The sequence below is a fragment of the Mastigoproctus giganteus genome, chromosome 1, assembly GCF_048544385.1.
Source record: "Mastigoproctus giganteus isolate SK-2022 chromosome 1, ASM4854438v1, whole genome shotgun sequence".
Lineage (NCBI taxonomy): Eukaryota > Metazoa > Arthropoda > Arachnida > Uropygi > Thelyphonidae > Mastigoproctus > Mastigoproctus giganteus.
Genome location: NC_143575.1, coordinates 5,800,454 through 5,817,626, shown reverse-complemented (window position 1 = coordinate 5,817,626; position 17,173 = coordinate 5,800,454). Strand labels below are relative to the sequence as shown.

General features: G+C 36.5%; 1 protein-coding gene across 2 annotated transcripts in view; it reads right to left on the bottom strand.

Annotated features, from left to right (window-relative positions):
• The window catches only part of LOC150090512 (ATP-dependent RNA helicase DDX42), a 369,985-nt gene that overhangs the window by 263,111 nt on the left and 89,701 nt on the right, over nucleotides 1-17,173 (bottom strand). For both annotated transcript variants that reach the window (XM_090371284.1, XM_090371279.1), the window contains exon 7: nucleotides 16,931-17,038. In XM_090371284.1, coding sequence (XP_090227410.1) covers nucleotides 16,931-17,038 — 108 coding nt within the window. The remainder of the gene's footprint in view (nucleotides 1-16,930; nucleotides 17,039-17,173) is intronic.

Sequence of the window (17,173 nt, the reverse complement as noted above, 5' to 3'; positions counted from 1 at the left end):
CCCTGCACACTAGAGATGTATGAATGTATGCCCAATTCACAAAGGTTTTTTCAAATAATTACAGACCTTTCAGTTTAACAGCTCTTCCAAGGAAAATAATGGAGTTATTAGTTAAAGATCACAGCTTGAGTTTCTTAAGTGGAAATTTTGTCTGAACAATTTGATTGAATACTATGAAACAGTCACAAAGGAACAAGATGCAAAATACAAAGGGTACTAGGAAAGTTTTGCAATATGACGCAACAATGAATCACAGGAAGCTGCTTGTTGCTGCATGTTGAGACATGTTCATACGTGCATAGTAGCCGCCGCGCCAAGTCGATGGGCTCAGTTATTCATTAGTAGTGAGAGTGTAAAGTGTTTGCGATGGCATCGTGGTCACGAAATGAGATAAGGACAGTTTTGCGGTATAATTTCGTGCGTGGTTTAACCATAGACCAGTGCTTAGAAGAAATGACTCTTGCACTAGATGATGCTTGTCCACATCGTACAACGATATTCAGGTGGTATAGAGAATTCCAAAGGAGAAATTTCACTCTGGAGGATTCTGAGAGGCCGGGAAGGCCAAGAATGTCAGTTACGGAGGAAAACGTTACTGCTGTGAGGAAAATGCTTGACGAAAACAGGCGAGTGACCTACCAACAGATAGAGGATACTTTGGGCCTAAATGCACCAGCAATTCGTTCAATTCTGCAAGATCATTTGCATGTGAAGAAACTTTGTTCTCTCTGGGTGCCGCATCAACTGACTGAAGAGCAGATGACACGACGTGTGACTTGGTGACGGGAGATGTTAAAAAAGTTTGATAAGGGACAATCTCGGTATGTGAACAACATCGTGACAGGTGACGAGACTTGGCTGTACTATTACGATCTGCCGACCAAGGCTCAAAACAAAGTTTGGGTCTTTGATGATGACGACACACCCGTAATTGTCAGAAAATCCCGATCTGTAAAGAAGAAAATGATAGCTGTATTTTTCAAATCGACTGGAATTGTGGAACGTGTCGTTTTGGACACGCAGAAGACAGTCACAGCTAAGTGGTATACTGAACAATGCCTGCCTAAAGTCATTGGATCTATGAAGAACCTGCGGCCAAAGTCAAGAATGGACACCTGGTACCTCCATCACGAAAATGCTCCAGCTCACCGCGCCAAAGCCTGCACCGAATATTTGACCACGACAGGACTGAAACTTCTCGAGTACCCTCCCTACAGTCCAGACCTTGCTCCCTGTGACTTTGCACTGTTCCCGCATGTGAAAATGAAGCTAAAGGGAGGCGGTTTTCCAGTGATGAGCACCTTCTACGGGCTTGGGACAACGAGTGTGCTTTACTCCCTAGTGAAACTTGGCAGAACTGGTTTAAAGATTGGTTTCGGAGGATGGAGAGGTGTATTGAATGTAGAGGAAATTACTTTGAAAAAATTAAATAAACAAAGCTGTATTGCAAAACTTTCCTAGTACCCTTTGTATAATTTTCATATCATACACTTGGATTTCAGCAAAGCTTTTGATACTTTTACACGTAAAAGACTACTGTACATATTAAATTAGTGTGGGCAATTATTGTTATGAATTAAGGGATGGTTGAGTGAGGGAAGAATTAATGGAATTAAAGAATTAAAGGGAAGATTAAAGGCATTAATGGACACTGGATTAATATTACTAGTGGAGTCCCCCCGCTTGGTTATTTTGTTATTTGTTATTTGGTTTTTTTAGGAGCATTAGCAACTAAGGCCATATTGCTCCGGGATATGCGGTGGTCATTCCCTGACCTTTCCGCATCCTCGTATTTGGTGGTGACGGGCTCGAACCCCGGTCTAATCAACAAGCGGGTGCTACGCAGTGTTGCTGCTGCTCCTTCCCACCTGGCTACGGAGGCGCCTGCCCCGCTTGGTAGTGGGCCCAATATTTGTTTTCTGTATTTATTAATGATATTGGCGGAGGAATATCAGCCTTAATATCTAACTTTGCAGACGATACAAAGGTTGGCAGGAGGGTTATTGCCAGTAATGACAGTAAGCTACTGCAACTGGATCTAAAAAAAAAATTTTTTTTTTGCTTCAATCAAATTCTGCGCACATAGCTGCAAGTGCTGTATAACTGTTTTGGGAAATTCCGACTTACGTAGCATTCCACGGAACGTAACCCTTACACAAGTCGGAGTGGCTGTATTTCCAATCTCAAATCCTGTGTACCCCTTGTACCTTCAACTAGTTGCTTGAGATAATTTTCTATGATGATATAACCAATTCTGCATTTCTTGTTTCCATTTATGCTCAATTCACAAAAAGTGTACATGATTTGCAACTAAGAGTTCTTGATTTGAACAAAATTCTATTAGCCTTTTACCACAATTGTTAAAGTCAGACTACATAAGTAGAAATATGGGTGACAATTTGCTAGTGTGGAATTAGGCATCAACAACCAACCTCCAATTACAATTTCTAACAAAAATACACTACCTTGGATATTCACATTTTAAAAACACAGATTTCATAGTAAACAGATAAAATTAATTACAATGCTGGTTTACTTTGGCCTCCAGTGACAGCAAAAAAATTAGCATTAGTAGAAGCATATGATGCCTCTACTAATGCTAATGAAATCATACTTGTCAGAGTCATTAGGTCTCTCCTACCCTCATTTTTGCTTTCCCAGTGCTTATATCATACCACACTGACTCAACATTGTTCTGTCCATCCATGTCAACTGGATACACTTAGATTTTATGTTTCTTAACTAACAGCATAACCCTTCCTCCCTTTCCACTGTTTCTGTAAACATCGTACTCCATAAATTCCAATTCTGCATTCCTTATATCCGTGTGACACCATATCTCTGATATCCCAACAATATCCACCTTTGATGTCTTCACCAGTACTTCAAATTCACTAAAATTTATTAACTATAGAATTAGCATTAGTTGAGGCATATGATGTGAGAAAGCAAGCTTATACAGCATCAGCAAAAAAAAAAAAAAAAAAAAAAAAAATTCCCATTTCACCCATCTGGCCGTTGCAAATGTTTGTCTAGTTCAGCCTTAAGTTTATTTAAGCTATCAACTTCCACAACAACAGATGGAAGTCTGTTCCAGCAATCAACTACCTGCTGGCTAAAGGCATACTTCCACACATCTATTCTACAACTGTCTTTCCTCAGTTTGAATCTATGCCCCCTCAGGTTCTTAGTCTGAGCAAGCGGAAGTATCCCTTCAGCATGGAACCTGCTCAAACAATTCAAGGGCTTATACACCTCAATTCAATCAACTCACATGTGCCTAATACCCAGCGCTGCAATTTGCAGAACTTAAGCCTTTCTTCGTAAGTGCACCCCTTTGTTCCTCTCACCAATCTTGTTGCCCTTCTCTGTACTCGTTTTAGCAACTCTACATCCTTCCTAAAATGAGGCCTCTAGATGACCTGTACGCAATACTCAAGGTGTGGCCTGAGTCTCTGCTAGCAAAATTCCTATATATCATTCGCAAAACTCCATGACCTACTCTGGCAGCCCATCTGCACTGCTCAGAGAACTTCATATCTGAGTGCACAATTTCCCACAGGTCTTTTTCATTCTCCACCTCCCTGAGTGTAGTACCACACAGTTGGTATGTTTCTCTTGGTTACTGCTACCCATATGCAGTACTTTGCATTTGTCAATGTTGAACTTCAGTTGCCACCTTGTCAGCCCATCTGCTTTTCTAGATCCTGTTGCAGTAGCATACTGTCTTTAGTGTCATTAACAATCCTACCAACTTTAGTATCACCTGCAACTTGGACATTACGCCTGATATACCTTCATCAATATCACTGATAAATTAGAAAACAACAGCGGGCCCACCGAACCCTGGGAAACTTCACTAATAACATTAGTCCATGTAGAGCAGTGTCCATTTATTACCACTCTCTGCAGTCTCCCACTCAACCATCCCTTTATCCATTGCAGCAACTTGCCCTTAATGCCATACTGCTCCAATTTGTACAGCAGTCTTCCATGTGCAAATGTATCAAAAGCTTTTCGGAAATTCAAGTATATGATATCACAATTATTTTTTGCATCCAGTTCAATGCTATACTCCTAGCATTGGTCTACATGCAAGTATAGATGCACCTGTTCTTACACAGCCCATGTATTTACTTGTTTCACGACTCCCAGCAACTTGCTTTCTGGGCTGCTGCTCACTTTCGCCTCTGCCTTTGGCTACTGTTACTCTATTAGTCTGTGAATCCCCCCCCCCCAAACTAGCAATTTTCCAGCCCATCTAATATTGCCTCAATAGCATCAGCAAATATTCTTGCACCCTTTCTATTTAACGTATCCCATCCGTGTAGAAGCAATCCTGCCTGTTAACAAGCACAGACCACACTGAGAAAATTTCTACCCCATGAGCCTTAAACCATCTCTCCAGGGCCGAATTGATTGACAAGGCTCTCATCGTACCCTCCCTCCTATCGTGTCTGGGCAGGATTGCAGACACTTTCAAATTTAACCCTAACTACTTTTTTTCAACACTGACCTGCGCTTGTTAAGTAAATCAGCAGATCTCCTACATTAGTGCCAACATGTACAACGATATCACCTTTTGTGCCCTTCAAAGATGATATCTGCTCTACAACATCATCAACTTTTGCAGACATACCCTGGTCCTATTCCACCTATCATTTTTGCACAATATATTTCCCCGTTTCCCTGAGAATTGAGTACCGATGATAACTAGCTCCTGTGGGACCAGCAAATTCTGCCCTGAAGATTGCTACTGTGTTACCTAGTGCACAAGAGTGAGCTATGGCATTGAGTTGGGTAGCTGAAAGCTTGTTGGGCCCCCCGCCCATTTTAATTCCTTCAAGGGTATCTACCTGACTCTTCAAATTCTCATAGACGCCCATCAGAACATTTCTATTTGAGTTGGTGCATAATTTCTTCACATTCTCTGCACCTAGCACACACACAAAGACATCCCCAAATCAAGATCATGTTCTGTTCCCAGAAAGGTCTGCAAACATATATTTTGCACATTTTTTTAGACTGCGATGCATTGGAGAATCACCCCCTTCGGTTCTCCCCCGAACCACAGCACCTTTGCTACTTTGTTCACGTTGCTTTGCTGCTCTAGTCTGGGACATGATTTCCATTTAAATACAAATTAATTAACAATAAAAATTAATAAGATTTATAAATTTAATTGATTAATTGACAATACTACACTAAGCTAACAGATTCCTAACACAATGCTACATATTATGCTATCTAGTTTTACATTATGCCTTTATTTATTATAAAGCAACACTTCTGTTCTGTGGGTATGAGGGTGCATCTCCTTGGGTGGGAAGTCAAGCATTTGCCCTGCTCTGGATGAGCATTTTTGTCTTTTTCTTATTTTTATGATTTTATTCATTTTGAATTTTAGGGTATATTGTTATCCAGGCAGCAAATTGCACCTTGCCAAATAGAATCTTAATTGCAGTATTAGTTTACTGCAGTTGTTGCATGGTAATTAGTATTTCTTTTTTTATAAACAGTCTTGGAGACATAACCACATTTGTCTTTAAAGTTAAGCTATATATTTTGTATATAAATGAAAATATATTATTAGCTAGTAACGGGAAATACATTATTAGTTGGTAACTGCACATATTATATTAGACCTAATTTACTTTCCAAAGATGATTAAAACCTGAAAATGAGAGGAAATGTTAACTTCTTATTACCACAGAGATAAGTGGTTTCGTTCTGCCAGGGAAGCCAATACTGTGATTTCCCTTATTATATCAGTGTACAGCATACATAGTAGATTCAAAAAGTTCCCAGAAATGTCATAAATAAAAAATCTCCCACAGACAGGAGAGCATGAAACATGTCTAATCATGTTCAATACACTTACCTGGAAGTATTAGGCAAGTTCTGATATGTTTAGAAGTTGACAGCTAGCTGACAGTTGCAGTCCACATTCAAGTGCACAAGGTGATACATCTCATTCTGGTTTTCCTGTGTAGTAATGGTAAAATTTCAGTGACTAAGCAGCCTGCATGCTATTAAAATAATTCTCCAACTGAAATGCATACATTGTTACATCAAGCATATGGTAAGGATTCAATGAAACACTGTACAAATGCAGGAGCAAAGGCAATGAACGTGATGCTGGAAGTTTATTGGACCATAAATATATATCATCATTGAATTCACAATACAAAGTTGAACTGTGACAAAGGATCTATACGTTGAAGTACTTCATCATCCAAAAGGTAAAATTTGAACGAAATGATAAAAAAAACATGGAGGGGGGGGCCTGTATTTGGGCTCAAGAAGGATTGCATTTTGCTGTGCAACAATGCACCTAGGTCCATTTTGAGTTAAATTAATTAGAATTAAGAGTGTCAACATATCCATCTTACCCATCAGTTCTTACACTATGCAGTTTTTACTTTTTTTCTGAGATTAAGAAGAGTGAATTTCTGCAACAAAAGTGTTAAGGATAAGCACAAAATGGCTTCCTGGATTGTCAGCAGCAACTTGATAACAATTGACAAAAATGTATTTCTGCAAAAAAAAAAAAAAAAAAAACCTTTTTCAAAAATAATAAACTTTTTAAAAAGAACACACTTTTTTTTTTTTTTTTTTTTTTTTTTCATTTTTTTTTTTTTTTTTTTATGAAAATGTGTTTAAAATCATTCCGGGACCTTTTTGAATGTACTACATATAGTTATACATATAACGTTAAGTGTAAACATATTGTGTCTCGACCATAGTTTCTGTTGCCCCAGTATTACTTGGTTTACTACTGCACATTTCATACAAGTTTTAAGGCTATCCTCATGCACACATACATACTGTATGTATATGTTCAATTGTTAAAAAAAAAAACTAACCATTCAAGTCAAATTGCAAAGACTGTTAGACTAATTTTTTTTTATAGAATTTGCAGAAGACTGCACTACCCAATAAAGAGAAGATAAACAAACAGGATATTATATAAAATGCCACATATTCGGGTTCACAGATTCCCTTTATACCATAAAGTGTACAAACAATGGTGGTCATTAAATCCTCAAATGCAAAATAAGAAACACACAAATCAGTTACTATGAAAATTATGATAAACTGATCATTGGGCTGTCCAACACAGCACCCTCTCAGTAAAGGGTGTCTGCAAACAAACAGCAATCTTTTCTGACAACGTATTTTGAGGAAATTATAAGGTCTAAGTGGTAACAATTAATTGTTTTGAAATAACTTAAATGTTTTATGCATTTAAATTTTTTTTATGCTCTTACCCTTCAAACTAATGTGCTTAACAAAATGTGTTTATATACACTGAGTGATCACTGAATTATGACCATCTACTTAATACTTCATAGGTCCTCATTTTGCCCTCAGTACAGCAGCTATCTGATGTGGCACTGATTCAACAAGATGTCGGAAGCATTTCGGGAGGTATAGCCAACCAAGCTGTGTGTAATGCGGTCAGAAATGCAAGTATGGAGGTGATTGGTGTATCCAGATGCCTGATATACCTTTCCATAGTGTCCCACAAGTGCTCTATGGGATTGATATCGGCGGAGTTTGGAGGCCAATCGATATGCTGGAAGTCAGAACTCTGTTCCTCAAACCATTTCTACAAATGCCCGATGGCTCGGCACATTGTCATCTTGGAAGACACCATCACCATTCAGGGAAAAGTGTAACATAGCAGGGTGTACACAGTCAGCAAGCAGTTGACGGTAGCGGAGACCACTGATACGTTGTTCCACATGCACAAGGGATTCAAGTTCCTGCCAGTGAAACATGCCCCACACCATACAATTCTCCACCGGCCTGCACATTTGATACCATGCATGATGGATCAAAGCCTCATGTTGTTGGCACCAAATCCATACACAACCATCCACGGCGTGGAGTAAATAACGTGACTCATCTGACCGGCACACCTTCTTCCAGTCTTCTAACGTCCAACTTGCCTGCTCTTTGCACCAGGCGAGTCTTTTAAGCCGATGAACCTTGGTTAGGAGAGGATGCCGTAGGGGTTGTCTGCTGGTATAGCTCATATGTGCGACGCATGGTCATGCCAGATATTGTTCCGGGTTGGCCCATGTTGTATTGGGTAGTCAACTCTTCAATAGTGCTGCGACTGTTTGCCTGTACAAGTTGTCGGACCCGGCACTCACCTCCAACATCAACCTTTGCTGACCTTTGCAGTTTTACCGTCAGGTCGTTGTTTGACCATTTTGATGCCAGTCTTGGTACACTTGAACTACGGCGGCTCTCAAACATCCCACCAGTTCAGCTGTTTGGGAAATCGAGGCAACAGCTCATAAAGCACCCACAATCTGTCCTTTATCAAAGTCCGATAAATTATTCCTTTTACCCATCACACTCAGAATTTTACTACCTACTGAACCACTGACACCTTATCTATGATACGTAGGTCAACTAACTGCTCACTCTTGTACCTCACGTGGGCAAAGGGTCGCATTCAGTTTTCTTAGGGTGGTCATAATTCAGTGATCACTCAGTGTATTTGCACAAGCAAATTTATTAAACAGTCAACTGAAGTTCATTTAATGACTTTCACTTCTTCAAAGTTTAACATTTTTGTGTGAAAAATTGCACATATTTTGCTTTGTAATCAATTACAGATAGAGGATTATTAAAAACAAAATACTATAAGAAGCAGTGAAGTGTGTATGTATATGCATGCATATGTGCTTTTGGGAGTGGGGGGCACCATCCAACTTCTTAAAAATGTATAAAAGGTTTCTGGTTACTAAACACGTTGGACAGCATTTTTTCTAAATTAAATATAAGAAATTAACTACTTCAAGACAGTCCTATAGTTGTACTGCCATGAGAATGAGCCCAAGATCAGCACCAGATGCAATCTATTTTAGAAAAAAAAAAAAAAGGAGGTGATGGGATGATTAAAGTAGTTTGATTTTTAGATTAATTTTAAACAAAATTAATCATATAAATATATAATGAAATAATGTACAGAATCAATTCTGATCTCATTTCAAGCCTTGTCAATAATATAAACATCTGCATTCACCTCTTTTTTTTCTCTAGTTCACTAATCAATCCACTTTAATAGAACAATAAATGATTTAACAACTTACCTTATAAGCCTTTATAGAAACTTAAATATACGATTCATGTGAAAAAAATAAAATAAAATAAAATCAGCATTTCATTAAAGATTTTCTCTAATCAGAAAAATTTCTCCTTTATTTCCTTTTAATAAGAGATGACAACTTATCCTGCAGAAAGAACTTATCAAACGTTATCACCTTTACAGAGGAGAATGACAACCCATACTTAAGTAAATACAAAGTTCAATCATAGCATAATAATATTTTATTTAAAATATTACTTTAAATAAAATAAAAAGTTGTAAGTTAAGCTCTAAAAAAAAGGTTTAGAGGTTATAATCTCATTTAATTATTACAACTAAGAATCTGCAATGATGAATAGTTGCAAATGAGTACCTCCACTTTGGTTAAGTTTAGTTCCAAACAAAATTGCAGTAAAGTTAATAATTAAATGGAACTCTCCTACCCCATGTGACATTTCATACGATTACCTGCTTAATCTTTTGAATACATCTCTGTGCAATTAAGCTCACCTCAGTTTTCATTCAGAGCTACTGGGGGGGTAACCCATCTACATCTGACTGAAGTCATTCAGTCAGATGTAGATGAGTTAACAGTATGAGTTATCCTGGACAGCTCCAATTCAATTCAATGCCACCCCTAATTTTCTGAGAGAAAGAGGTTAGAAGAACCTGAACATTCTTGATGCAAAGGAATCTCTGGATCGATTTCTCCACTTATGTTAAAATCAATGGATTAAGAGAGTATACTAAAAGCAACACAAAACAAAAGTTTACACTATTAATCAATTGATGTTTTTTCATCTGCTTAGAAATTTGCCAACATCCAACCAATTCTTTTACAATTACAATCTGTTACATTTATTGTCCTATTCCATCGAAATCAATGCTTTTCAAAGTAATGAAGAAATCCAGCACCACAAACTTTTGCAATACCTTGAAATGTTCCATCTAATTAGTAATCACCAAAATGGATTTCACCAGTGTAGATCACCACTCATACCTTGGCTTATGTTAACATCTCTGGTCAAATTATACAGGATAGCTGAAAAACTCAAACAGGCGTTAAAATATTTCTAGTGCTTCTGATCATGTTTTGAAAAGGACTTCTAAGCAAGCTTTCACATTATCAAAGCTTTTCTTTCATCTCACGAGTTTTCACTCATTCTTTCCCCTCTGTATATTAATGACCATCTTCTATTGACTGCAAATCCTGTCCAAGTCCTGCTGATAGTAGTAAACTACAATCCATTCACCAGTTCAACAAACTCTGCTCTGCATAAACATATTTATCCTTTCATATATCAACCATCAGTTTCTCAAATGATAACCTCCAGGTTATTTTCCCCATCGAGGAAAAGAAAGCCCAGTCAACCTCAAGACTTCTAAAACCCAATACTATTTCTTATAAAAAAAAAAGAAAAAATAAAGAAAGAAAGAAAAAAAAAAAGTGGACTAGTCCCATGCTAATCTTCAATTCATAACATCAGACACGATCACATATCTTCAGAAAGGACACCCCTGACTTCTAACCCTTCTTGGCATAAGCATATGATGAATATTGCTTCCTCTATATTGGAAAAAACAAGCCTACCCTATCATGAAATATTACTTTCACAAGTGGGGTGGTACTCCAAAGGCACTCTTGTACACCTATACCAGTGTTCCACAACCAGTGTGCTGCCACAAGATGACAGGTGTGCCGCGAACTTTGCTGAAGCTGTATACCTATAAATAATACTATACATATTATTATTATAAATTGACAACTGAGAACTTTTACCTATTGTAAGAAATTAACTGCAGTACATTATTTACTCCCATTGTTTTTATATATATTTGTGATGCTACTCATTGTTATATTTCACAATACCCCATTTTTACCGAAACACATATGTTGTATATGTGGGACAGTAAATTATTTTTCATGTGAGTATCCAAAACTTGCTTTCTAAAATTATCTGTGTGTTTGTTCTTTCAATATTTCTCATTTTGTTGTTGTGCTAACTGAAATAAGGTGCTGCTTGTTAAAGTTAGATATTAGTCTTAGTAGGGCATATGATGCAAGAAAGCAAGCTTATCATCAGCAAAAAAAAAAAAAAAAAAACACCCTTCCCATTTCACCCATCCATTCGCTCCAAATGTTTGTCTAGTTCAGCCTTGAGGTTGCTAACCTCCACTACAGCAGATGGAAGTTTGTTCCAACTATCAACCACCCACTGGCTAAAGATGAATTTCCACACATCTATTGTACACTGTGTACAGTTGTCTTCCCTCAATTTGAATTTATGCCCCTGGCCCCTGCAGGTAAGTAATCTAAGCAAGAGAAAGAATCCCATTAGCATTCAGCTTGCTCAATCCATTCAAGGCTGTATACACCTCAATTAGATCACCTTGAAGGTGCCTAGTCTCCAGAAGTTGCAATTTGCAGAACTTAAGCCTTTCTTGGTAAAAACTCCTGTCTTTTATTATTTTATTGACTTGTTTTGATATTTGTCCCTGTTTGTCCATGCTACTTCAACTTAATTACTTTGTTCCTGTGCCAATGCACCCACCCTTTGTTATAAGACTGCATTTTAAAGCTATAGATGTGCCCATTCCTCTGTTCAAAGAGTATTGGTCCCGTATATTACATTCAGTTTCTTCACAGCTGTGTTCTGAAATAATCAGAAAATTGTGATCATGAGCCATAACATTGTTGATTTTCTTTTTTTAACAATGGACAAGTTCCTTATAAGGAATATTACATCCACGAGTGCAAGCTGAAAGTGACGAGCCCAAAAAAAGAAACAAAAATTAGTATAGTGATAAAGCATGCCCAATCCCCGAGTGTCTTGTGTGCAGAGAAAAACTCAGCAATCTGGAATGCAAAGATCAATTATTTTCAACGGTTGTTGCAACAAAACAAAAAACAGGCAATGTTTAGACTTTGTCGGTACATGTTTCAGAAAAAATACAGGAAGCTAGCTATAAAGTAACAAAACTTATCATAAAGGCCAAAAAGCCACGCACAACAGCCGAAACTTTGTTAATGCCAGCTTGTAAAGAGATGAGGAAAATTACAGCTAAATAAGCTGGCCAGAGAGTGCTAGCATAAATGGTAACCAATTTGATGTTATTAGAGAGAGCATGCCGCTGAAAAATTGTTGTTTTTTTGGTTTCTAGGAGCATTAGCAACTAAGGCCATATTGCTTTGGGAGATATGCGGTGGTCATTCCCTGACCTTTCCACATCCTCCGTATTTGGTGGTCATGGGCTCGAATCCCGGTCTAATCAAGAAGCGTGTGCTACGCTCTGCTACTCCTGCATGAAAAATTGTATATTTGATTTTGATTACAGTTGTGAAATTTTACTTTTCTCTTTTTTACTTGTCAATACTATTTTGACAAGTCAAGATAAGAGATATAAAAATTTCATTGCATACCTCCATGTTCCAATTGAACAGATTTAATGTCGAAAAATTGTGTTTATTTTTTTGTTTTTGCCTGATTTATTTTAGTATTTAGTTGTATGTATTATTTTCCTTTCAATAGCTTTCATGGTTAATCTTTTCTCTAAATAGCAACATATTTATATGCACACACAGAAAGAGAAACTTAATTCTGCATAACCAAGGTACAACTTTGCAACTATAAACAAACATATGTTTCAACTTTACTCAGACATAGGGAATTTTCTGTCCACCACTCTCAGCTGTTTTGTTATATATTATTATAATCACATAAATTACAATGTTATCCAAATCAATGAGTAGTAATGGTGGCAAAAACAAAACTTGGCAATCTTGTTATCATGTACGAGAAATTTACTGAATTGAGACACAGCACAATTATCTTTCTCATATTGACTAAATTAATGTAGTAACTACCTAGTCACGAATAGGCATAACTAAATTAAAGATTAATATATTAAATGAGAACTGCAAAAATTGTACATGATGTTAATTATATTATCCGACTAAAAATTTCTCCTGATTAATTAATGACAACAATCATTAATCATCAAAGGATCATTAATGTTCTGATCCTCTAACTTCGAAATAACCAGTAAAACCTAGTTAATTCAAAGATGATTTCATCAGTCTTGGTACTTAACAATATTACTTTTAGACCTTGCACATACAGTATATACATAGGATTACAGTCTTCCTAACATGAAAGCATAAGATCTGGTTGTTGCAGAATGACCAGTCTTTCTGAAATTCAATGTACTTTCCTCACAAATGGGACCTAAATACCAGCCTAATCAGTATTTCAGTCTCCCAAGTTCTGCAACTCAACAGTCTTCAAAGCCAGTCCCAGTCCATACATGCATCATCTAAACAATGTTCATTTGCAACTGCAAATAGATGTTGTTAAGGTGATACATGTATCTGGACTGATTTGGAAAAAGTGCAAGTACAAATGTTAATTCCAACACCAAACTCACAAATTAACTTGTCTTGTCTTCATCTACCACAGGTTATCTAAATCCATGGGCCATGTGCAGCCTACTTCCTCACATTGTTCAGTCTGTAGCCATGATGTAGGCAGCTTTTAAGTGTTATGACCCTCGTTCACTGTAAACTAGGGTGCAATAAAATATAGTTTCAAAGTGACTTTTGAAAATATCTATTTTTACTAATATTCGATATTACTCTATTGTTCTCTTATGATGTTTATATATCTTCCTTAATATTTAACAATATTATTATAATCATATAAATAAGAATGTTATTAGTGTCATTAACAAAAATAAAAACCCATTCTTGCACCTAGCAAATGGCTGTCTGTGAGAATCCATGTGGTCCACAATCCTCATTTTATCTGTTTTGGCTCTTAGTCAAAAAAAAAAAAAAAAAAAAAAAAAATTGTATGCCCCAGTCTGTCCCTTCTACTTCTATTTCTTTTGAATACAGTAAACCCCCCCCCGCCTATTCGCGGGGGTTACGTTCCTGAGAAATGCCGCGAATACCGAAAACGCAAATACTGAGTTATGGCTCCCATAGTAATAAAGGGGTTCCGTTCCAAAGTATGAAATATATAAGAAAAACTAGTCTAACATTTTGTCTATGTATATATTATATGTGCCTTCATAATATGACTATGTACATAGATAGTACATTGCGAAATGCAAGCATATGGCATCGAAATGAAAATAAGAAACAATTTAATATTAAATGTAATATTTATAGAAATTTCAAACAAATCTTTCAAACCAGCACCTTTGCTAGCTATAAAACTTATCCCGCCAGTGTTATCACCAGTTTCGCTAAAGTGTTGATAAAGGAGTTTTGCCTTTTCACGAATGATGAGTGAACTTAACGGAATTTTATTATGAGTTCCATCTTCTATCCACAGATTTAAAGCTTTTTCCATTTTTTTCTAATTTAACATCACGAGTTACAGAGCAAATTTTTGAAGCTATTAGCGCATTTTCACGGACACTATGGCGGATTTTTTCTTCCGATTTTTTGATTGATCGTACCGTTGACTCATTGATTTTATATTGTTTTGCCACTGAGTAGACACTTTCACCATTAGAAATTTTGTCTAATAACTCAATTTTATTCGCTAATGTCATCACCTTCTAGGATCTTTTCACATTTCCCTTGTTATTCGTAGCCATATTTTTGTACGGGTTAGAAAGAATTTGTCCACAATAAAGTCACTTTCTTCTATTAACACACTAGAAAAAGTCTGTTTTACACTGCAAAATGGTAGATTTATCACTTTTAAGCATATCAATTTATAAATTGATAAGTTTATTCAATTAATAAGCATATAAATTAAAAGCAAACGATGAAACCTTCCATGACAAGCGCATAACACATACTGAAGAAGGATTAGCGAGAAACATCCACGCTCGCAATTTTGTCACCTCTCTCCCCCCACCCACTGAGCGTTTTTTTACTGGGAAAGATAATTTTAGCCATGCCCATGTTTTTTTATGGCGGAAAATGTTCACGGCACTTTAAAATTCACATTTTTTTTTTTTTTTTAGGTTTCATTTTATATTAAATCAGCAACCACGAATACGCGAAAACAGATACCGCGAATAGCGGGGGTTTACTATCTTTCTTTTGTTGTATTTCATGAAAATTCTAATCTACAGAAATTCAATCCAATGTCAAGAAGTATTTTTTGTTTTCTCAAGACACATATGGTATTAGAGTACTAGATGTTCTATTAATCTTCTGTGTTTGGGATTATCATAAGAAACGAATAAGAAACAAACTTGATGAATTTTATCAACATATGCTGCTAAACTTTCCATAATCACTTTAATAAAACTACATTATACACTCAGTGATCACTGAATTATGACCACCTCATCTGTAATGGACTATGCCACATAACTTGTATAAAAAGTTACACAGCTTTGTATGCCAGAATGGTGGTAATTTGCACATTGTGCAAGTTGAAGGGATAAACGTAGCAGTTATGGGACATAGTAAAGATACCATGGAGTTTCAAAAGGGTATGATTGTAGTGGTTCATGTGTCACATGCTTCCATATCAGAAATGGCATATCTTGTTGGTTGCTCACAGCCCACAGTGGTTAAAATGCACAAAGAATGGCCTCAAATCGGTCATAACACTTCCTGACAGAATTGTAAACAATTACACAAGGTGGATGTTCATGGTGAGTAAAGGGTTCAACACGTTATACAGGCTTAATGGCAGGTCACTGTGAGACAATTGACACCACAAAAAAATATGGGGAAATGCAAGAACAATATCCCAAATGACGATGTGCCACAGACTCAGACATTATGGGGTTCCCCAGCAGATGACCAAAGAGGCACCCTATCCTCACCACTGATCATCATTGCCGGTGAATGTTGTGGTGTCAACAACATGTGGATGGACACCAGAGGACTGAAAATGAGTGTGCTGGTCGAATGAGTCCAAATACATGGTGCAACATGCTGATGAATGCCTCTGTGCATGGCACAAGCAACACGAGTCCATCAGCCTATCTTGTATAGTGCTCATTCAAATTTGGAATGAATTTCATCAATAAAATAGCTTCCGTGTTTCTGATATACCACAGAATTCAACAAAATAATAATAATTGCAAATCCTGAAATTTTTATCTATCAGATAAATGTTGTTAATTGTATTAGTTCTTGATAAGCATTCTACTACACATAAATAAATAGTGAAAGATCAATTTTTTTTTTTACCTTAGTCCTTTATGATGATAGTGACTTTATAATTTTTCAACCACTTAGCAAGTGTGAGTTTGAATCCTACTAATGATCAGAAGTATTTCTTAGACCTTTTCACTTGGGAATATAATTAGCTGGCTTCAAACAGAGACGTGCAACCCCCCCTCTACCCAAGAGATATACCAGACACTTCATCCTGATAACCAGTTTAGAATACAAATATTTACAGATATACACAAATAACTGTATTCATCCCTATATAGGAGCATATATCATTATCTGTAGCAAAATAACTAATACACAAAATAAAAATAACATTATCATGCTATATACAGGGCAAAGTCCCAATCTATTTCAGTTGCAAAACTTAAAATTCTTTCAAAACTACAAACAAAAAAAAAAAAAAAAAGTGTATATACTTAACTTATTTATTTCAGTTTCAGGTATGGGACTTTACTGAACAGAAACAAAAGAGTAAATATAGTTGAATAATAGTCTGTGTCTTGGTTATATGAAATAAATATTGTAGTGGTGTTTTAACAAAGATGCTTTCATAGAAATAGATTTCGACCTTATGACCACCCTGTATTATATGTCAAAAAGTCAGTCTGGTTTCCATTGATAATTGTTGCTGTCAAAATACTACTTCTGAATTGAATGGAAATAAATCATACCTGATCCATAAGATGAACCAACATGGGCCAAATGAATGCTGCTGTTTTTCCAGAACCTGTTTTAGCTATTCCAATCAGGTCTCGTCCACTTAAAGCAACAGGTACTCCCTAAGCATCCAAATACAAAAATATAAGAAATGAAAACTACAACTGTACAATAAAATATCACAACACAGTTAATTATTTTCAATAAATTTCAACTAAGAATGCAATTCAAGAGGCATATCTGAAACCAAAAATAAA